This window comes from Fonsecaea monophora (assembly GCF_001642475.1).
Source record: "Fonsecaea monophora strain CBS 269.37 chromosome Unknown Scaff24, whole genome shotgun sequence".
Classification (NCBI taxonomy): domain Eukaryota; kingdom Fungi; phylum Ascomycota; class Eurotiomycetes; order Chaetothyriales; family Herpotrichiellaceae; genus Fonsecaea; species Fonsecaea monophora.
In genome coordinates, this window is record NW_019173955.1 from 229,149 (window position 1) to 250,728 (window position 21,580).

The 21,580-nt window shown below is 52.1% G+C and overlaps 7 protein-coding genes across 7 annotated transcripts; 2 read left to right on the forward strand and 5 right to left on the reverse strand.

Moving 5' to 3' along the window:
• Positions 1-3,493: 3,493 nt before the first annotated feature.
• AYO21_04371 (casein kinase II subunit alpha) lies at positions 3,494-4,726 on the reverse strand (the record flags this gene model as incomplete). The annotated part of the gene is made up of 4 exons (XM_022654344.1): positions 3,494-3,613; positions 3,673-4,092; positions 4,171-4,544; positions 4,612-4,726. The coding sequence occupies 4 exons, from the start codon at positions 4,724-4,726 to the stop codon at positions 3,494-3,496; spliced, it is 1,029 nt and encodes a 342-aa protein (XP_022513381.1).
• A 543-nt stretch (positions 4,727-5,269) lies between these two features.
• AYO21_04372 (hypothetical protein) lies at positions 5,270-6,352 on the forward strand (the record flags this gene model as incomplete). The annotated part of the gene is made up of 1 exon (XM_022654345.1): positions 5,270-6,352. The coding sequence occupies one exon, from the start codon at positions 5,270-5,272 to the stop codon at positions 6,350-6,352; it is 1,083 nt and encodes a 360-aa protein (XP_022513382.1).
• Positions 6,353-6,503: 151 nt separating this feature from the next.
• Positions 6,504-7,709, reverse strand: AYO21_04373 (hypothetical protein; the record flags this gene model as incomplete). Its single annotated transcript, XM_022654346.1, has 4 exons — positions 6,504-6,907; positions 6,977-7,283; positions 7,345-7,596; positions 7,653-7,709. The coding sequence occupies 4 exons, from the start codon at positions 7,707-7,709 to the stop codon at positions 6,504-6,506; spliced, it is 1,020 nt and encodes a 339-aa protein (XP_022513383.1).
• A 670-nt stretch (positions 7,710-8,379) lies between these two features.
• Positions 8,380-9,930, reverse strand: AYO21_04374 (hypothetical protein; the record flags this gene model as incomplete). Its single annotated transcript, XM_022654347.1, has 1 exon — positions 8,380-9,930. One exon carries the CDS (start codon positions 9,928-9,930, stop codon positions 8,380-8,382), a length of 1,551 nt encoding a protein of 516 aa, XP_022513384.1.
• A 499-nt stretch (positions 9,931-10,429) lies between these two features.
• AYO21_04375 (hypothetical protein) lies at positions 10,430-13,264 on the reverse strand (the record flags this gene model as incomplete). The annotated part of the gene is made up of 1 exon (XM_022654348.1): positions 10,430-13,264. One exon carries the CDS (start codon positions 13,262-13,264, stop codon positions 10,430-10,432), a length of 2,835 nt encoding a protein of 944 aa, XP_022513385.1.
• A 2,703-nt stretch (positions 13,265-15,967) lies between these two features.
• AYO21_04376 (hypothetical protein) lies at positions 15,968-17,038 on the reverse strand (the record flags this gene model as incomplete). Its single annotated transcript, XM_022654349.1, has 1 exon — positions 15,968-17,038. One exon carries the CDS (start codon positions 17,036-17,038, stop codon positions 15,968-15,970), a length of 1,071 nt encoding a protein of 356 aa, XP_022513386.1.
• Positions 17,039-18,988: 1,950 nt separating this feature from the next.
• On the forward strand, positions 18,989-20,944 carry AYO21_04377 (hypothetical protein; the record flags this gene model as incomplete). Its single annotated transcript, XM_022654350.1, has 1 exon — positions 18,989-20,944. The coding sequence occupies one exon, from the start codon at positions 18,989-18,991 to the stop codon at positions 20,942-20,944; it is 1,956 nt and encodes a 651-aa protein (XP_022513387.1).
• Between the last annotated feature and the right edge of the window lie 636 nt (positions 20,945-21,580).

Sequence of the window (21,580 nt, forward strand, 5' to 3'; positions counted from 1 at the left end):
GATGGACGGATTGCAATAGCAAGAAATGTGTGGCGTCGGCGAACGTCCACTCCTACAGGACATCAAGATTCATTCGTTAGGCTGAAGCACGTATGTCTGAAAGACAGAGGGCTGAACTCAGAGTCTGGAACCGTTCTCACGGATGTTTCTTGTCGGGGTCAGCAGAGGTTTGACGTTGATTCCGCCCTGAGGGAGTTGGCCCCCATGTGGCGTATCAACATCGACATTAGCAGAAAGACAAGACATATACCGTGTCTGGGTATTCTAAGGACTAATGCAGGTCAGCGGAATCCCACGCCAAGGGAGTGTAAAGAAACTCTCCCGCCCCCGTATCTGGCCCCCTGACACCATGCCATTTCGAGAGAGTATCGGTTACCGAGGCTGTGCATCTCAAGTTTGGCTTTTTGGGTACCAGGTACCTCGAAGAAGCCAAAGAGCGTCAGAAAGATCCAATGGGTGCGAAATGATGCTGATGCTATCAGGCCCTGCCAGGGGTATGATAGGACTTGGGTGGGTCTCTTCGATCTGGAATACGTCCAAGTACCTACCTACCTAGGTAGGTACTCTGGTCGCCCCATTTCTTGTACCGAACGAGTAAGGTTCGGTTGCTCAGTGCTGAAGCCTGACTCGTATTCTTCCAGGCACCCATGTCATCTTTGCAAGACTCACATGATTCATCGGGTTCAACTGACTGCCACCCTGCCCAGATTTGATCAGTATATGTACCATACCAGCACTGGAATTGCCAGTGGAGGCTGCAAACACGCAATAACCAGCTTCGTTCTCGAAAGGGGCTGTCCTCTGCTGCTGGAGGAATAATTCCTTGAATGACGCCTGCTGGGGGCTCTGTCATTTGAAGACATTTGTGGATATCCAAAAGTCCAAGCAGGTGTATGCAGTGGAAAACGAAGATAAGGCATGTCCGTGCCTTGCATTTGATCGTGGACTTGGCCCGGTCGGAAAGAAGTAGACGGTGCATTTCAGGGTTCCTCGAAATCCCATTTGGCAGAGATCCTGACAGGATAGCGACCGCAGCTGGACAGTTTGAGAGGCGTTGTTGTTTGGCTGGAAGCCGATTGCAGTGAGGACTGAGAGCCATGTGCCTCAAAGTCTAGTGTTCCAATATCCAGTCTCGTGTTCGTGTCTCGTGTTTCCAAGCATCTTCAGCATTCGCTCCAATATCGCCCAGCGTGGTAGTGGCAAAGTGCTCTTTAGTTCTTCCGGATATCTCCCTGCCCAACCTAGAGAGTTCAGACAGTCAGACACTGTGGTTGTATATGTGTTGACTGAGCAAGAGTTAGAATTGCATCGATCAAGAACACTCTATCTTGAGCTGTGGCCAGTCTCAACACCCTTGGCGCAACATCCAACAGAAATCGCCAAGTCGAAGGAGGCCGCCGCCATCAACGACGCCGGCTAGGGCACAACAAGTCAATGCCACACACGCACACAAAGTCAGTCGCCCTTTTCAAAATCCACGTCCTCAGAAAATGCCAAAAAACTTTTTCCACCAGCCCCTTTCGAAGGGGGTGGTGGGAAGTTAAACCCGCCGTGGCAGGTTTTTCCGTTATCGAGATATATTGACTCCTTTTTGGCCCGGTGCCAGGTTCCTGATATATCTTCTCGCTCGGTTGGAGGAGGAGGATGAGGAGGGAGGTCGGAGGATCGCCTAATAGAACCAAATTCCACCTTGTTGACTTCGTTAAGTCTCTTTCTCACTTTTTTTTGTTTTTGTTGACTCTGTAAGTCTCTTTCTCACTTTTTTTTGTTTTTGTTGACTCTGTAAGTCTCTTTCCTGAGTAGGGGTCTTTGCGATTGTGGAAGAATTTCTGTGACTTTAAATTCTATAGTGGGGATTTTCTGGTGTCACATGTGACTTCTGTAGTTGTGGTTTTTCACATGAGACTGTTGCCCTTTGGTGTGTGCATACTGTCACCAAATAGTCGTGACTCGGCGTCGCTTTCAATACAAGGCATCCGGGCATGCTCATGGCGTTCAAAAGCAATCCGGAACAGGACCACAAGGTCACGAGCATCCTGAGTACTCTATTCACGCTTGGGTAATCTTCAAGAATGCTGACAGACTTACTGTTTTCTTACGAATGTACCGTAGATATGGAAGGGAGCAATCGGGTAGGGGAAGATGGCATAGCAACGAATGTCAAAGCAGGCCAAGACACCAGAGAAAAGACATGATCTGACAAGGTTCAGGATGCAGAGCTGACTGATGTATTGAGTAGTCTATTTGACCAAGTCTCGACCGCTGGAAGGAACCCTGCAAGGACCACAGAATGTAACATGTATGTACAGCCGAAGATGTAGAATATGTTGTCCGTGCAGCCTCGCCATTAGCGCCTTGGCACCCATGACATCAACACATCAACAAGTCGAAACACCAGGCTTTCATTCCAGCGGCTGTCGTCAAGTGGGAAGTGCAGCGTCGCCCAGCTGGAGTTCCAGAAAATTTGATCTCAGAGCATGCATGACTCAAAAGGAGGCCATCCGAGCTTGCCCTGGGAAACCTGTCAAAAATGTGGCCGTAATAGTAGCGACAGGGTTATATGAGAGACTCGCGAGACGGCAGTATTTTTGTTGTCATTGACCTCGATCAACAGATGTAAAGTTTGATGCAGGTTCTTGAAAGTCTCAACAATGCCACAAGGCAAGATCGGAGATGCGTCGACTCTCAGGACCTTACTCGAGGGCGAGGTCGAGAATAGTCCTGTATCTCTGGGAAGAGATACCTCAAACAAATCTAGTCCAAGGACCTTTCGATAATCGACATTGAAGTATCTCGGCTCAGAATGTTGATCAGAGGGCCTTTTAGAGGTAATCCAACTAAACCTGCTGAAGACCTGGATTACAGACAAAGTGAACAATCATGTGGAGACAGGGATCTGTAGCCAAATCATAGAGATAGAGAGATACAACATTGGAAAAGGCGTAGAAGTATGGTATAGGCCGGGACCAGCTGTCACGACAACTTCTGGTCGCGAGACTTGGTCAGAATCACAATATTGCAACATCTCCCACAGAACCGAAGGATACCACGCCGAAGGACGACGGGGGTCCTCCTTTTCGCAGCTTCACCAGACGAATATAGAGCCGCAAAAGGTCCAGGGGACGATATTGTTACGAAAATGTATTACGCTACCGTGTCAAAAGTGAGTTGAGTTCCTGACTTCCTTGCAACACAAGCCCCTTTCCACAGCTCCTCGTTCCTCATTCCTCGTTTCCTCTTTCCTCTCTCCGAGAAGATATTTTCGCAGACTTCATTCATCTCCTCGTACCGGCCTTCACTCGTCTTCAAAATCCACATATTTGAGCCTATTTCTTGAACAGAACCTTGTTGCGCTGCCGCGGCGCTGTGAAGTTTGAATCATCGTCGTCTCTCATCACTCGTTCAGAGAAATCCCCTTGGGATGCCTCGGTCTCTTGTCCTTCATGGTGAGATCCCAGGAGATGTGTGGTTACGCCTTCTAGTCATGCTTGTCTCAAGAAACATGGTTCTGGGAGTTTTGCTGCTGTTGCTGCTGCTGTTGTTGCTGTGCCGCAGCATTTCTTACTGGTGCGAAGTAGGGATGTGCCATTGCTTCCTGAGCAGTAAGTCGCTCCTAGTTAAATTCAGTCAGCGTTCAACCACAGGATAATGAGCAAATCCAATGTTGCACACCTGATGATCATATCTCAACAGCTTGTCCAGAAAGTCGATAGCTTCCGGGCTGACAAAGCGCTGATTATCTGCATTGACAAAACTCTGCCACGGCTTCTTCGGGAACCTGCTCAGTATGTCGTCGTACTGCGCGTCCAGCTCAATGTCATAGCGATCCAGATACTCAAACAGATCATCCGTACCCAGAACCTTTGCAATCTTGACTAGCTGATCCGAGTTACTGTTGCCATGAAAGAAGGGTTCCTTGCGGAAGATCATGGAGGCGAACATTGCTCCGAGTGACCACATGTCCAGCGAGTAGTCGTATTCCTGGTAGTCGACAAGCAACTCAGGCCCTTTGAAGTAGCGGGAGGCGACACGCACGTTGTACTCCGTGCCTTGGTGGTAGAATTCAGCGAGACCCCAATCGATAAGTCGAAGCTTTTGACCCCAGCATCGTCAGCATACCCAACCACAGCCCGAAACTCCGAATCACTTGTGTAGATGGGGTTTCCTCACCTTTCTTTTCGCATGATCGATCATAACGTTATGCGGCTTGACATCTCGATGCATGATCCCTTTGCTGTGACAGAAATCCAGCGCCTTGAGCAACTCAAAGATATAGTAGCGCACATCGTAGTCCACGAAGCGGGGATAGAGGGTCCGAAAATCGGTGTTGTCGACGTTCTCAAAGATGAGAGAGGGCGTCTTGCTCTGGCTGTCCCGGACCACGTCCAACAATGCCACGATGTTGGGACCACCGGCCAAGTTCTGAAGTATCTTGATTTCACGCTTAATTTTCTTCTTCTTGACCGGCTTGAGCACCTTGATGACACATTTCTGGTAGTTGACAATGTTGATGCCCTCAAAGACTTCGGAGTATTTGCCGCGACCTGGTTCCCCCCTCCCGTCAGTAATTCCGCCTCGTCAGATGTGTGTGTGCCTGATGGCAAGCCTCACCGATTTTCTTGACAATTTCATAGTTCTCCAGAACACCCCATGAGATGGCAACCGAGTCGTAGTCCCAGTATGACCGCGGCATGTTGGCATTGACATCTGCGTAGACGCGCGCCATGGCTGCGGTGCGGTTGCGTCGGCTAGAGAACGAGTAGATCGTGGGGTAGGGTCATGCGTTGGGAGGATGGAGGACGGGCAGGACAAGGCTAGAGTTGTGCGGCGTCGTCCGTAAGTGAGTATGGAATGTAAGGAAAAAACACGGCCAGCCACAACAAGACGACCGGTGACTGCCCAGTAAGTGATTCAAGCCAATGGGCCAAAGAATGAAGATGGAGCAGTGAGTGGGTGGAATTCAGAGAACCGTAGCTGTGGCACGGAAAGCGATCTGTGCTGCGGCAAGTCTTCAGATCTGCATGCCATCCCACATCAGGCAGGGATCTGACCTTTGACTCACACTACTGGCGGATATATTTTCCCCGGCACCTCCCACTGCGCCAGCGCCAAACTCGGTCTTTTCAACATCATTTATTTCAGCACCAAAGCTTCCTGAAAACCACCGCTGAAATACTGTGGTGAAGTTCGACCAGGGCGCGGCTCAGTAACAACATGCTCGTCGTTGCTCTCGACCCGACGCAGAGTTGCGTCTCTCTCACCCGACAATATGCCTTTCCACGACCTTAACGTGGTGTACACTCCTAATCATGTAGACCTCTCTCATACCCTCGCGTTCCACGCTGAACTGGGTTATTCAGTGATTGCCATTGCTCTCTCCGTCACGGGCAAACTTCCTCCTACACCTCAGCCCATCCCTCTATCGTCGATCACCATCCCAGCAAGTGTCAACACCGTCCTCACACGACTGACACTCACAATCTCTGACGCCACGCAAAACCACCGCCTCGCGCAGTTCTCGCCGGCATACTCCTTGCTAGCCCTGCGCCCGACAACAGAGAAGACGCTCCAACTCTGCTGTGCGTCCCTCGATTGCGATCTGATCTCTCTCGACTTCTCTCAACGACTCACCTTCCCCCTCAAGTTCAAAACCGTCTCAGGAGCACTACAGCGAGGGATCCGTTTTGAGATATGCTATTCGCCTTCTATTCAATCGGCGGGCAATAACGAGGCGAGGAGAAATTTGATCAGTGGTGCAACTGCGTTGATTCGCGCAACGAGGGGCAAGGGGATAATCCTGAGCAGCGAAGCCAAAAATGTCTTGGGAGTAAGGGGGCCTCACGATGTGGTTAATCTGGCAATGATTTGGGGGCTGGGACAAGAGAGGGGAAAAGAAGCATTGTGCGAAGAAGCCGCGAAGATTGTGAGGCTAGCGGGTATCAAGAGAACAAGTTTTCGGGGTGTAATCGATATCGTGGACGGAGGCGCAAGCTCTTCTTTTGCAGGCAAGACTGGAGTGGAAAGGAAGGAGAATAGGACTCGACACGAAGCAATTCAAAACCAGATGGCCAAAGGAAAGAAAGAGGAAACGGTCCCCAACGGATTGAAACGCAAAGCTTCCGAATCACAACTACCGACTTCCGCGGACCAGGACACACAGCCTACAGTAGAAAAGCCACTTTCGAAGCGCGAGACGAAGAGAAGAGCCAAAAAGGCTCGAATGGAAAGTGGTGATGGTAGTAAAGCAGGGCCCGACGACGCAGATATGGTCTACGCCCAGGATACCACTGCGTCAAATTTTCCTATCAAACACGAGACACTTCCCGATAAGAAAGTGCCTCTCAAAAGCTAGGAGACCCGGGGCATCTGGCCTAGAGTCCAGCTTCTCCAATATACAAGAAATGAAAAGCAATAGTTCTGTCCGATCCAATGTCGTCCATGTCCTCAAAATCAAGGGGTATATTCATTCAATGCTGCGCGGTTCTTTCGTTTCTTCTGCGAGTCTATGATAACATAGTCGGTACAGGTGCTCTTCTTCCGATGCCCAGCGTATAGGCGTTCTTGAGCGTCAGGGTTGCAGGGTCGATAGTGTTGAAGGAGCCGACCGGAAACCCGCCGCTTGTCGCTGAGGCTGCCACCGCGGTTGCGGCGGATTCACTTGAAGACAAGGTTGTCGTTGATGAGGATGATGAAGGCAAGGATTTTGATGTGGTGGAAGTTTTTGAAGTTGTTGTTGAGGTTGAGGTCGTCGATAAAGGTGCTGCCGCCGCCGACGAGCTTGTACTGGCAGTCGAGCTCGAAGCTTCTGGCTTAGGAGCCTCCCCTGTTTTAGTAGGCTCGGCTATGTTAGACGGGACGCTGCTACTAGGGCCAGAAGGTTCCGTACCAGATGTCGTCATTGCAGAGCCTGGAGGAAATCAATGTTAACGTTATGATCTCGAATTGCCTTATTTGGTGAGACGTGAGAAAGACTTACTCGATGAGCCCCCAAAGAAGCCGCCAGGAGAGACAGCAGCTGTCGGGGCCGCAGCCGGTGGACCACCCGCGACAGTCACACCGGTCTTGACGGCTTCAGAGGCTGGGATCGACGAAAGGCCGGGCGTGAATGACGGGTTGCTGGAGGTGAACACGGCAGCATCGCCCATCGCCCCCCATCCCCATCCAGTAGCCTCAGGAGGTGGACTGCCAGCACCGCACCAACACCCGGGTGGAGCATTCATCCATTGAGTCACGTAGGCGGTCACGGTGCTTCCCATACAAGGGGAGACGGCCGTCACGGTGGACTGGTATCAAGTGTCAGTAATATGAAACCTGGCGCAACTTGGCGTAGTCCAGAATTCTTACCGTCTCGGTCTTTGTACTGGTCATGGCGGGCGGGCAAGTCTGGGCTGGGCAACTCTGAGGAGGGCAGCTCTGGGGTTGGACAGTGGTGGGCGCGGCTTCCCAGGAGGAATATTGATTGTTGTCCTTGCTGCCACCACCCCAGGAGCCACCTTGGCCACCGCCGTAACCACCGCCCCCGTACTGGCCTCCTTGGTTGCTCCCGTCACCACCCCAGCCAGAGCCACCATCACCACCCATGGAACCAGCCGAAACCTGTCTTCTCGTCAGCCAAGGAACACAAGACTCGGACAGGTGCAGAGGACACGTACTTGCGCCAGGCAAGCGGCCAAAAGAGAAAGAGTGAAAAAGGAGCGGACAGCCGGCATCGCGATAGAATGTGAGCTTTTTCACAAAGGAATGGCAAATAAGGGAAAGAAAATTAGATGCTGATCCAGCAACAAAGAACGAATGACTCTTTTGAGCGAGGATGAGGAAGATGGGGGATGGAGGACGAGAAGAAGGTGCGAAACTTGCGACTCTAAATGGACATTTTGAAGTCCAGCTGGAAAGGGGGATACCAACAAAGACCAAATTGAAGGGAGCTGACTGTTCTCGGTGTGATGAGCATCCGGACAGCGGCTTCAGACGACGAATGCTGCGAAGTGAACAGGGTAAGAGACAGGCGAGGAGAGGCGAAGTGGCTGCAAAGAGCGTCCATCGGGTCGCGATTGGCCCAGCGGGATCTCAAACACCATCTGCGACGTTTTCTTCTTCATCACAGTCTCGAAGTTGAGGCTCCGAGTGGCTGGGGCGTATCAGGTTGAGGGTCAATTGTAGCAGACAACGGTTGATGAGACAAAGGGGTTGTTTCAACCTGGGCGCTTGGCTTGGGAGGCGAGACGACGGGCTCTTCTGGGTTCTGATTGGCCAGCCTTGTCTACCTAAGCGATGCTCTAACGATCGCAGCCTTGCCGGCTCGGAGCGCCATCTCAACTCCAAACATGATCTAGATCCCTCTCTCCCCCTTACCCCTTCCGGACCTCTGCCGAATCTTCTTTACTCGTCTATCTTTGCCAGCAGACCTCGCACTCTGGCAACGAGATCTTCGACCTTGACTAGGACTCCTTCCTTTTCGGGGTCGCCCTCCGCTAGACCCATTTGCTTCACCTTCACCTCGCCTCTTGCCTGTTCATCTTCTCCGAGAATGACTGCAATGGGTGCTCCAGCCCGGTCCGCCTCTTTGAATTGCTTCTGCAGCTTTGCCTTCTGTTTCCAGAAAGTCTCCGCTCTGATACCAGCATCTCTCAGGGCAACAAGGACATCAATCCGTTCCTCAAACATTCCTCCAAAGCCAGAACCACCAAACGCCATGACATATGCGTCGGTCCTGTTACGGGCAATGTAGCTGAACTTTTCTCCCTTTGCAATTCTTGCTTTGGTGATGGCAATTATCCGATCAATGCCAAAACTCACACCAACGCAGGGGATATTGGCATCAGGCCGGAATCGCTCGACGAGGTGGTCGTAGCGACCACCCGCAGCCACTGATCCTACACCCACGGATGGATCTTCGGATCTGTCATCGTCTTCAGAAATTTGCTTCTTCTTTTCCCTCCTAGGAAGACCGTTGGAGCCGCCATTGGTAGCGACAGGTGGCATAGGAGGCGCGGAGTCGGTGGCCGGAGCAGGTGTGCGGGTAGGGGCAGAGCCTTCAGTGACGACTTCATAGATGATACCAGTGTAGTAGTCAAGGCCCCGCGCCAGGGACAGATCAAAGGAGATTTTATCGAGAGCCTTCCACCTCCGAAGGTAGCGCATCAGCAGGTCCATCTCTTCAATGCCTTTTTGGGCCTTGGGATTGCTCATGAGAGCCTCGTCTTTCTGCAGCTCCTCCAGCAACTCTTTCCCTCCCTTTCTCGTGACGTACGTTTGAATTCTGTCTGCCACGGATTCTTCGAGCCCCTTTTGCTCAACCATCTCCTTCTTCACTTCCAGCCAGGGCAGCTTGTCTAGTTTGTCGACCGCGCTAGATATTGTCCTGATCTTCTCCGCCGGAACGCCGCAGACCTCGAACAGTCCGTCCAATATTCTTCGGTCATTGATCTTGATTGTGTACCTCCCGCTCCATTCCAGGGTTTCGAAGACTTTGACGATGATCGAAATCATTTCGCTGTCATTGAACATCGGAGCACTCTCGCCGGCAAAGTCAATGTCACATTGCCAGAATTCGCGCATTCGCCCCTTCGATATGGCCGGTTGATCTCTCCGATAGACTTTGCCTATTGCGTATCTCCTCCAAGTCTCAATATCTGGATTCATGGCCAACCACCTGGCAAAAGGAACGGTCATATCATAGCGTAGTGAGAGGAGCTCGCCGCCTTGATCCTGCAGGTCGTAAATTAATTTAGAATCTTCACCATATTTTCCCTTTAAAACTTCCTGCAGCTCAAAGACTGGGGTGTCCAGCTCCAAGCCGCGATAGTTCTCAAAGACCTTCTCGATTTGCCTTCTGATGGCTTTGAGCAAGTCGATATCCTCACCAGACCAGTCACGCGTGCCCTTGGGGTTCTTCACCACTTCCTTGCTCTTCTTCTTGTCTTTCGCCATTGTGGCACAGTACCGTAGATGATAGCGGAGACTTGAGGACGAGAACGTGGGGTAGATGCGGCGATTGAGGGACAGGCTCGTGCTACACGTTCGTAGCAGACTGCGCATGTATAGAGGTCGAGGCGAGTATTCGACTAACATATCAGAAAGTGAGGCGCAAGTAACGTAGAAATTATTGGGCGCATGATATCACGTGACCAGACGATCTGACTCATTTTGCAGGCATCTAGCATCCCTGCTGAAACGTAAATAGGTCTAAAGGAGCCCCTGTAGCAAGCTCTTTGGGGCCTCCTGAGTTCTATAGGGCGGAGCTCTAAGAAAAGACATACTAGACCTGAGGCATCTACCCCCGGGCACTGCGTGAGGCGCAGCAAATGATGCATAAAGATCAGGAATATTTCTTTGGCAAGAAGCCACTGCCGACTTCGACTACATCAGAGCCCTACAACCAGCCAACATGAAGTCTGAATCATCCAAAATGACGACTTTTTTTGCGATCCTACCACGTAGTTGAACCCGGAATATGTCCTGGACTGTAACTGCCTCTCTGCGGACTGCGCAATGCACCGCCGATAACCCCGCCAGCTGCTGGACTGCCGTTATTCTTCCCCCTACTGCTGCCACTCCCTTTGCGACCATTCATATCGTACTCGGTGGTTGTCGGCATCGGTGGTATCGGATCGGCATCTTCAAAGTCGGCTGAGAAATTGCTAATCCCGCCAGCAGAGCGATTGGTATCCGATCTCGGTCGACGTTGGTCACCTGAAGGGAGGGTCTTGGCGTAGGCAGCGAAAGGGGAGCCTTGAACTTCGGGGATGACAGGACTGTTGGGAAATGCCTGGAAGCTGCCAAACGCATACGGACGGGCGTGTTGTGGCGGAGGCCGAGTACCAGGCAATTCGCCTTCTGGCGTGAGAGGACCGCTGTTGCTGAGCATCATTTGTCTTTGAGCCATTTCTTGCTTCTCCAAAATGTCGAGTTCGCGCAGATTGCTTTCCCACCGCAGTCTTGCGCTCCTCAAATCCCTGTCCAGATTGTAGATTTCCTGGTTGAGCTCGGCCTCTCGTTTCTGTTGTTCAGCTCCCTTGGCATTCGACTCAGCAGCTCTTCTCTCTTTCTCATTCAGTCCTTGAGCATTGGCATGGGTGATCCTATCGTGCTGTTCGGTCAGCTTAGAATTGCGGGCGATAAGCCGTTCTTTTCGCGTGACAATGGCGTTCAATTCTTGGTTGACGCAAGCCTTGTCATCATGCGCAGCAGAACGCGCCTTGGCCAGAGCATCATTGGCTTCAGTTAGGAGCCTCTGCTGTTCATCGTGCGTTTCTTTGGCTGCAGCGTGGTCGTCATTCTCGTCATCGGGAGTGGACACTAGATTTTCAAGCGCCGCATCGAGCTCTTGAGTGGCATCCTCAGTCTGTCGTATATTTCGTTCAGCTTGCAACAATTTTTGCCTTTGCTTGGTGTCGTCGCTGGCGGTTTTCAGTCGAGTGCTGAAGCTGTCCACTTCTTTTTCCACCTTGACTAAAGCAGTTCTGTGTTGACGCCGAACTTTAGTAAGGCGATTGCGGGCTTCATTCAATTTAGCTTCGGCTGTTGAAATCGAATTTTTCAGGGTGGTGGTAGGTGAAGAGGGCGTTGAAGACTGGCGGACCGACGCGGGAGCCATTGAAGCGGGTACATCTTTGTCCAGGAGCATTGGCGTCTTGACCATGATAGATGCGAAGCCTTCGTCCCCTTCGCAGCTGATGAATGTACACGTGTAAGTGCAATTTGGCGCAAGTCCAGATATCGTGCCCGCCCACTGAGCACCGCTTCCATCGTGGCGGGAGGAGTTTTCGAGCGGCTCTAAGGACACCGCGTGCCACTTGGCGCCATTGATGCGTACGTAGAATGGCCGGCAATCTGCTCCTTGCGCGGGTTTTTGGGTATGCTCTGATTCATAGATGTAGGTTGCTTCAAAAGAAATCGACGAAGGTTCCACATTGACAATCCAAACAAGGTCCTGGTGGGATACTTCGAAAGGGCTGCCTTCCTTATTCCCAACGCTTGGAAGAGCCTTGTTGTGCTCGACCTCTCGTAAGACATGGACTTTGGTGCTGGCGAGAGCGGCCCAAAATGGCTGTCTGCTTCTAACGTGGTTCGCCTGACGCCTGCGTTTCTTCGCACTCATACCTTTACTATCTTTTCCATCTTTGAACCCTGGTGTTGGTGGCGGTTGGTAATCGACAGAGGACGAAACGGCCGTGGGGACGGATCCATCTAACACCGAAGCGTCCGAAACAGATCCTGCCGAGGCTTCTGTATCTATACGTTTCGATTTGGCTGTTCCTGTGGTATAGGATGAGATGTAACGCCGGAAGCTCGCCATGACACCTTGTGCGATTATGTGTATGGCAAACAAACTTCGAAAATATGACGGTGGGCCGGGACTGTCGCCAAAATCGTGGTCCGAGGGTAGGTATTTCAGATGATCCAACAGTCCAGTCTGAGAAAGGAGGTCGACAGGAACCAGATTCGAATACAGGAATCGACGAACATCTCGGCTCCGCGCCAGGTGCAGCAGCAGCACCCCTGCCACGCAGAACGTGTTGACCCTACTGTTCTTGCCAGAACTGCCATTTCCAAGCGTAATCGCGATTTGTATCTGAGCCAGGTCGAGCGCGAAATTTTGAGCCCACGTCCACAGTCCAACCCATAGTCCGAAGCCGATGGCATCTACAATGGCAGTAGTGCTGAAGTTGGGCACGCCAGCCGATCCTTGAAAGATATCGAGCAAGGAATTTAGCGAAGCCGGAGTACCACCTCCTGGCATCAATGTCAAAGACGCAAATAAGGCCTGAACAATCGTCAACACCATCGACGGCAATGCGAGAAGGACAATCAGTAGAGAGACCGTGTCGCAAGCTGGGCGGGAGCGCAGAATTGTTGAAGCCAGATGCAGGGCGCTGATGTCCTGGGAGGACCTGGCTCGGGAAGACACCATATCGCCTCGTCTTTGATGTAACATGGCAGATCCATTCGCCTCCCACTTGATGTCCTTCTCTTTGACAGCGCCTGAGTCGGGTTCACTGGCTGCGGGTTGAGAATTCAAGGAGGTTTTGGAGTCCTGCGGCGATTCGGAGGTGGCAGCGAGAGATCTATCGTTGACTATTGCGCTCGAAGCGTTGCCGGTCGGGTTGGGTTGGGGAACAGGCTCGGTTGGGACAGGGCCCTTTGCGGTGCCATTGAGATGACCATTCGATTTCTGTTTGGTGACACGTTTCCCAGGACCTACAAGTCCGTTTTCATGGCGATTATTGTGCTGATGCTTCTTCGCCGCAGGGTTTCGCGGCATGAAGGTCTGGAAGACTGGCGATGGGCTCCGTTCCAGTCGGCTTGGTGACTCCTTACAGGTCAGCAAGCCAACTGGAGGGATATAAAGTCCGGGTCGGCCTCGGGTGGGCAAAAGGAGAGACTGCTGGGGAAAGCGAAGTGAAGGCAGGATAAGGGCGTCTACGTATATGGTGGATAAATGGTTCGCGAATGTCGTGGTAGCGATATTGCCGGCAAGGTAGAAAATGCGGGAGTGAAGAAATGCAAACAGAAGTGAAAAAGCTCCATGAGCCAAGTCAGAATCTGGATGTGGATGGCGGATGTGGATTTGGATGGCGCACTGACATAGTTGGTAGGCGTGGGTAGGCTGCGGTCCTGGCTCAGTGGCCCCCAGTGGCCGCTTCCACTTAACAAGTACGGAGTGCAGCCCAAACAAGCCCCCCCAAAAGACAGAAATCGTTTAGTGCTTCTACGCGATCCCAGCATCGTCATCAGTCAGCCTTTTTCTTACTTGCCAGATCCCTGGGAAATTCCCCTTTCTGCCAGTCATCTTTATCCCAGAACAGCCTACGGACTACTCACTGTCCGGACGGAGAGCAAACACCTGAAAACGGCACCCCACCGAGGTAACACTTTTAAGAGGTAGAATGTTGGAAGAGGGGCAGACGAGTCGAGTCGAATCGAACTGGGCGATGGCAACTAGGGGTGGGTTTCTTTTTACTCATCTTTCTCGAGCGTAGTCTCAGAAGAAACTGATTGCATATAACCCCCAACAGTATCCTCCACCAATCTCTCCTACATACCCGGTACCAGCCTTTACTCGATTCCGAAGATGCTAATACTTGCTGCATAAAAGAGAAAGGAAAATACAAAGATTCGTCGGGTGTTGCGAGCAGATGTGAGAGACTTTCTCAATCTACTTTTACCCTCCCCTGGCTTCTCGCAGACGCCCCCATGGCCTAAGAGAGCTCTCATTCGCCCATCTAGGTGAAGGAGGAACCTGAAACACAATTGCGCAGCACCCCGTGCGCCCACTAAATCCCGGCTACTGGACGAGGGTTTGACCGCCGATGCTTGGTTGAACAGCGCCCCTCGGGCCCCCAAAGACCTACGTGGAGTACCGAGACTCGACACCACCAAGCCCGCTAAGCTTGTCAGTCCCTAGGAGAGGTCATTGAGAAGGCCTTGACAGGGAGATATCCTTCCAAGCCTTTCTTAGCTGCGACATATGCACCATACACAGCGCAGGGTGACAGCCTAGCGAAGTTAAAGCCTCCGAGGAACAGAGAAAAAAAAAGACCCTACCAGCTGCCGACCTGTTGCCGACTCGTCCGGACGGCAAGCCATCCCTCATGATGTGCGTCCTGCCAATCTCTGTCCTACCCCTCATCAAGGCTTCATTCTGCTCTAAACTTGCGCTATCCGTCGATCACGGATTCGATGGCCGCCGCAGGCCCACGGCTTTCCAATTGCCGGCACCTCCTCTATAGCACCTTCACATTTCTGGATGCACGGACCCCTGGGGAAGGGCTAGATGTTTTCATCCAAAGATCGACCCTGCTTCAGCTGGACCTGCTGACCGCATATTGAAATGGAGTCTTGGACTGTCGCCGCCCAGTATCTACCTACCTTCGGTTCTCCCCGGTCACATCATAATTGTCTTCTGCAATTGCGGGGACAAGCTGCTGTAAGCAAATCATGCATGCTTACCCTAAAATTGGTCTGACGCTATCATATCCAGATTGAGAAGGACCAGCCTATTGACATGATTGACTTTGGCCTCTCAAACATATTTGCAGGAAAGCTGGAGAGCTATTCGTGCTCCTAACTCAAGGCGCCCTAAGACCCTTGGTCACTGAATGGGGTGACTTCACTTGGAGGTCGATCTCATGCCACTTTTTGACGGTTTCCACAAAGTTTGTTGCCTCCGAGCCTCCTCCCTGCGCTCGAGGCGATAGCTACATGGTTGTCGCAAGCCAAGTGGACGCAAAGGTCAGAGCCATTGGTTCAAGCTCTGAATGACACCACTTGGAGCTAGAGTAGGTAGGTAAGTGACAAAATAGAATTGGTCACACGAGGCAAAGTAAATCTAACAGGAATATCTCCCGTTCCCTTCCGACCACGCATCCCTGCTGAAGATCAACAGACTCCTTATCGGAAAATAAATCTACTTCTCTGTGCCACCGCCTATTTGCTGGGAAACAGTGTCGCACATCCCTGGATAACGTCCGAATTCGACATTGGGCAGGATGGCTTAGCCCTTTATCGACAATGCTTCTGGCTGCCGAGTCTCTCCTTCAATGTCGACAAGCATGAAGTTGTGACCCTGGAACCCTGGATAGATGGTCACACGCACAATCAAGCAGTGCGCGCCTCCAGCATTCACCTCACCATCAAGGCCAAGATTGCGAAAATGGGTCGAGCTCGAGTACTAGCCAGGACATCGAGGAAGCATGGACTAACAGAATGGTCACCTGCACGCTTTGCGAGGTATTGTCAACGATTGTCAACAGTTGAGCATGTTTCAACCGCAAGGATTACTCGAGAACCGGTCAGACGTGGTTTATGCACAGAGATTCAATGACGCGACTGGTATAAGTTACACTATCTTTCATTGGGTACTTTGCAAGGCTGTTTACCCATTCGATGTGATCAGTCACCCAGGATTTGTGTGTTGGCAAGATGCGTTGATGTCCCAGCATCACATAACCTCCACTTAAATTTTTTAAATCTTGCTCTTCTCCACACCCTCTGTGTCGGCAATGCGATAAACATACTTGACAGCGCTTGCCTTGCCCTGAAGAAGATTCTCCAGGCCTGTCTGGACGCCATTTAATCCCCCAGGAACCACCTCATATGGATGCCCACTGAACCAGCCTTCCTTTAGACCGAGGCTGAATAGCCTGAACCAGGCATATCCAAAGTCGCTCAGGTCATCCGGCACACCGTGGACAGAGCCCACAGTGGTAAGGGTCTGGTTGACCGTCTTGGGAATCTCTTCGTACTTCTTTCCCGGAAGAACCAAGCTAATATGTCCATAAGGATCGAGAACCTTGATAATGTTCTGGTAACTACCCTTTTCACTAACAGCATCAAAAGCGTACAAGAGTTTTTGCCCGGCAGGGACTGCAGCGCGGAGGCCGTCAACAACGTGCTCGTCACCCTTGCGATAGTCGATGACGGTATCGCCCTTGGACTTGTCAATCAGGCCTTCGACAAATGGGATGCCCCGGCCGGCAACGCAGATAATTGGGTGTATCTTGGAGCGGACCAGAAGCTTGACCGCGAAAGCTCCCACGGCGGAAGCAGCGCCATAGACGACCACGCCCCCGGCGAGAGCATCTTTGCGGGCCTGAGACACGGCGACCCACGGCTCTGGTAAGCCCAAACGGCAATAAAGACCGACGGCGGCAGTCATGGCAGCCAGGGGGATGGTTGCTGCCTCTTCGAACGAGGTTTGTTGAGGAAGATGGAAAGTGGTTTTTTCCCAGGCGATGGCGTATTCGGCGAAGGATCCATGAGGCGTGCGCATCTCATGAAAGGCACCCACGCGGTCGCCAACCTTGAATTCGCTGACATTGGAACCAACTGCCTCGACATAGCCAGCAATGTCGTCGCCCGTGTTAAGTCCTTGAGCCCCTTTGAAGACAATTGGGTATTTCCAATCTTTGGGGTTTGTACCAGAGACAACCACTTTGATGAGGACCTGATTGGGCTCGGGCTTGGGGACAGGAATATCCTTGATCTGGACATCGAGCTGATCTTCCCCCTTTTTGTAGACGTGGGCTGATTTCATGATGGGAGACGTGGTCGCACTGGTAGCCTTATGGGTGGATTTATCAGCTGATACAGCGGGTGTAAAGCGTCGCGAGGCTACACTAAGAGAATTTGGTGCCGAGGGAACCAGCAATCGTGGGCGGTAGCAGCGATAGTGGTGATGGTGATAATAGTGGCTATAGTGGCGAAAGCAGTAGTGGGTTCGACCAAGGGAGAGTCTCTTGAAAGGAGCAGCAGTATTTGTAGAGCAAAAGTATAGTATCATAGAGTCATGGGCGCGTGTGCTGAGCGTTGCTGGGGATGTCGTGATTTTGTTTCTCACATTATTAATGCGATCTTTGCATTGAGGAACTTATCCAAGCTCGGCAAATCATAATCATGGAAATCCGGTTCTCCTCCTTTCCATTCCTCCACCTTGTCGAACGCATTACCGGTAAAGTCTGCCTGCCCCTCTTCTGTGTTTTAGTAGTGGGAGGGATACTACGAGAAGTGGGGTGTTGGGAAATGTATCATCACGACTTTGTGCCTGCGAGTCGTACATATCATCTAGGCCGTCTGCTATTCCTGCAACATGGGTGTTATTATGTGCTTCGTTCTTGAAGCATCACAACAGGTCAAGACTGGTGTATGGAACCGAGGATGTCAGGCTTTCATGACACAATTCTGGGAAGGTGGGGTGGGGGGCGGCTGCCATGCCCAGATCTGATGGCGGTGGCAGTGCGATTGACTACCAGTACCTCGTAACGAGGTACACGATCCCCAAAGTTAGGCGGGTGCATTGCTTTTATAGGTAGTGCTTTTTCTCGGCGGCGGCGGTTAATTGGCACCCCTGGGTAAGGCTGGGCGCTACAAGCACTCGGTTCAGTGCCTATTGTAGGGAGCTCGAGGAAGGGGTTTGCCCTCTCCCCAATGCTCGAGACCGCCTATCTAAGCACACGGGTAGGTAAAAGTAGGTACTTTGTTTGGGGGCATGCTCGAGGCACCTACCTGTCCAGCGCAGGATTATGTAGGCGATATGGTAGGTGACCAACACCGTCCCTCAGCTGCCTTGGTTGCGTAACCACCGACCGACGTATCGAAAAGATAATTCCACATCTTTGAGGTTCCAACTCGTATGCTTTGTACCATCTCCCACCTCCATCGGATGCCAAAGCCGGAATTTCAAAGCCTAGTCAAACGTCCGCCTTTCACCGTTATTGGTGTCCCTCGCCCATGGCCTTTTACCACCACCAACACTATCACCATCAACAATGCCATTATTAGGCCTTCAACCCGCTAACCATCCATGGCCTCAGGTCTGCACCCTCCATCGGACTGGCTTCTCCTCAGCAGCCACTAACATCTTCACTTTCAGCACAGACTGTGCCACCTGCTCTTGCCCACACACACATGTTAGCCACGTCAAACAGGGCAAGGCCCGTGCCGAATCTGCACTTTCGTCACGATCAGGTTGCCAACATGTTGGATTCCATTCACGAGCCTGAGGCCTCGTCCGCCCGAAGACTCGGTCGATCCAACCCCAAGCTCGATCAGCAGGCGTCCTAGCTCTGCTCGTATCTCAGTCCAACAGCTCAGCCGCGGACAGCATGTCCAATGCCCCGGCCACTCCCAGGAACCATACCTCATAGCAGTCCAACTGGCTGTCTACGGAGTACCTCGTCCCTCGCACCTCATACCTGTGGTCGTCCACTCCAGATAAACCAGCATAGCATCCACAAGCTCGCAACAGATGTGCCAATCCGGTATGTCGCACCGAGTACCACGAATGCAATCAGGACTCATGAGCGAGTCGAGTACACGACTGACTCCGCTCGTCGTCTGCGACCGATAGTCTGGCCCCTCACCACCCTTCGCTTCCTCGGAGAAGGTGGCCAGAACAACGAGGTCCAGATTCCTTTTCACCACTTGAGTCCCCTTCCCCCTCGCCAACGGCTTGGTGGTCCAAACTTTGCAGACCTCGTCGATATCAATGTCTCGAAATCGGTTTCGTGTAAAGCTAGACCAACAAGATGAGCCCGGTCCAAGCGTCAAGGCCCCATCCGACCACACTGACGTTCCCCCTCCAACGTTCGCATCTCAACTTCGAACATTTACTCCCAAAGGTCAGGCTGATTGGATTCTCCGAAAGCAGAAAGTGAGAGCTCCACATCCCCGTCGCGGTACGCCTGCCACATCGGTTGTCGCCAAACAGGGGAAGGCGAGGAAAGAGAAGCGTTCGAGCTTGACATCTTCTAGCGAGGATGTCAAAGAGGAGGAATCCACGGCACACAGACTTCGCAAGAATCGTCAGATGATGAACACTGCAAGCCTCAGAGCCGAGTCGACCAAGATCATCCCTCGAATGGTGAAGGCTGGGAGTCGTCAACCATGGACATCAACGGGGGCGGATGCCATTCTGGAGGATCTTCGCCCACACCCTCACTCACTCACTATTGAAGAACAGAACTTCGTCATCAAGTGGCTACAGTTCCAGGGCGTTGCGTCGTGGAGTAGCAATACTACTGGTGCTTTCTGTCCTTGTCGCGATATTGCGTGGCGAGGTATCCAGATGTATCCCGCTGGCGGCCTGCCATGGACTCTGATAATCTGCGACATGTTCTTGGCCCTGTCTCGACGACAGCCGTTGCCACAAAGGATGCATCGGCGGAAAGCCATGGCGTACAAATATATCGCGAACTTGTTGGCAGACCCCGAGACGCAGGCCTCGGACGAAGCCTTGCTCTGTGTTTGTCTAGCAATGTCAGCCGACGCCCGCTCATTGAGTCCTGAGATCAATAGAGTCCACCTGAAAGGTCTGGCACAGATGATCTCACAACGTGGAGTGGACTCCCTGTTCTCAGCCGTGTGCTTCATGTTCCACCCCATGTTTTCCTTGGCGTATTTTGCCATGGCCGAGCTTGAAGCTACCAGCTTCTTGGATGTGCAAGGTGCCAGCGACAGGTTCCTCGGGACATTAGACTCGATGCAAAGCGACGGCCGGAGGTCACAGTCTGACGCTACCCAATACCGTAGTGACAATGGTGTCTCCAGAGGCGAAAGAGTGGGAGCAACCACAACCAATCGGTCCCGAACCCCGGTATCAAGCAGCCTCTGGTCGGCTGCAATGGGAAAGTCGACAATACATCACGCTGTGGAGGGTGCACTGGCGAATTTGCAAAGGACAACCCTGTCTGTCCAGCAGGACCTTTCTTTGTTCCTCAATCTGTATCTGCTGAATCTCATATTGTGGGATTTGCTCGAGCGGCCTGATGGTGCTGTATTGTTTCTGCAGAGACTTTCCATCCACGCAGAGAATGCGCGCGTGAGGCTTGAGATCACCGTGTGGCTGCTTGCAAAGTCATGGGTCGATGCGGACGAAGTCTCCAAGAGGAGTGACAATGGGGCCAAGAAGGAGGTGTTCTTGACCGAAGCAGTCATTGATGCTCTGAAGATTTTCAGTCGGATCACTGACCAGTCGAAGGAGAAATTGATCCACGTATTGTCGTCCTGGCTATTTGGTTGTGAGGGGGAAAGAGGCGAGGACGAGGCTGAACTGGAGAGCATAGAACCAGCCGCCAGCAAGAATGGAGAGTCCTCCTCCCCTCCTACCACCAAGAGCATGTCTTCCCATATCGCTGAAGGTACCGCTGGCACTTCAGAACCATCGGCATCGGTGCAGGGAAAGGCTGCTAGCCATGGAAGTTCGAAGAAGGATATGGATCCCACGCTCGGCTCCCCACCGGAGCCACAACAGGCACAGAGTGCGGGGGTCACGTCCAAGGCGTTCGAATACCTCAGCAGTCCAGACTTTCAAGTGATGATGGACGAGGCATACAGTGACTGGTATGAGAAGAATATCAGCAAACGCCCAATGCCGCCTATACCCTTGATATCTACACCGCCGCTGCAGCAGCACCAGCGCCAGTCAGGGAACAATACGGCCTAGTTAAAGGCCCTTGATTGATCTGTTCAAGTAGTGTGTTTCCCGCTTTGGAACTTGGTTATCCTTGCATCATCACCATCGTCTTGGACATTAGCTTCTCCTTGGAAAAGCCATGGGTGATCTGGGCTAATCTGGGCCTGGCTGGGCAGGAATTGCGTTGAATCGAGTCGAGTCGAGCCGGGGGAGTCTCACAGATATCCGTCTGTCTTTATTGGGGGGTTAGCCGGGTTATTTTTATTCCCAAACCCCCCGTCGATCCCTGTTTCTCATTATGTGCCCAGTAGCGGAGGCCATGTCAGAGGAAGCAAGGTGCATTTCCTGACCAAAGCTTCCTGGTCGTTGGCTCTCGTGTCAGTGTCAGTGTCAATGTCAGGCCACGGGGGAAAAGGCAAAAGAAATGCTAATAAATCAGCTAGGGTGCAGTGGGTGCTAGGTAGTAAGTAACCAGGGATCCTCCGGAGTCAAGATTTGGGCGGGTTTGGAGAGAATGCAAAATTACCCGAATAGGAAAGTTTGGATATGAAGGATGTCAATGTGATGTTGATGTGTGATGGGACGTAGTGGATCCGCTGCCCCCTGCACAGTTGTGCACGGTCTCTCTCGGTCATACCTACGAGTAGTGAGCATGTCAGTATACAA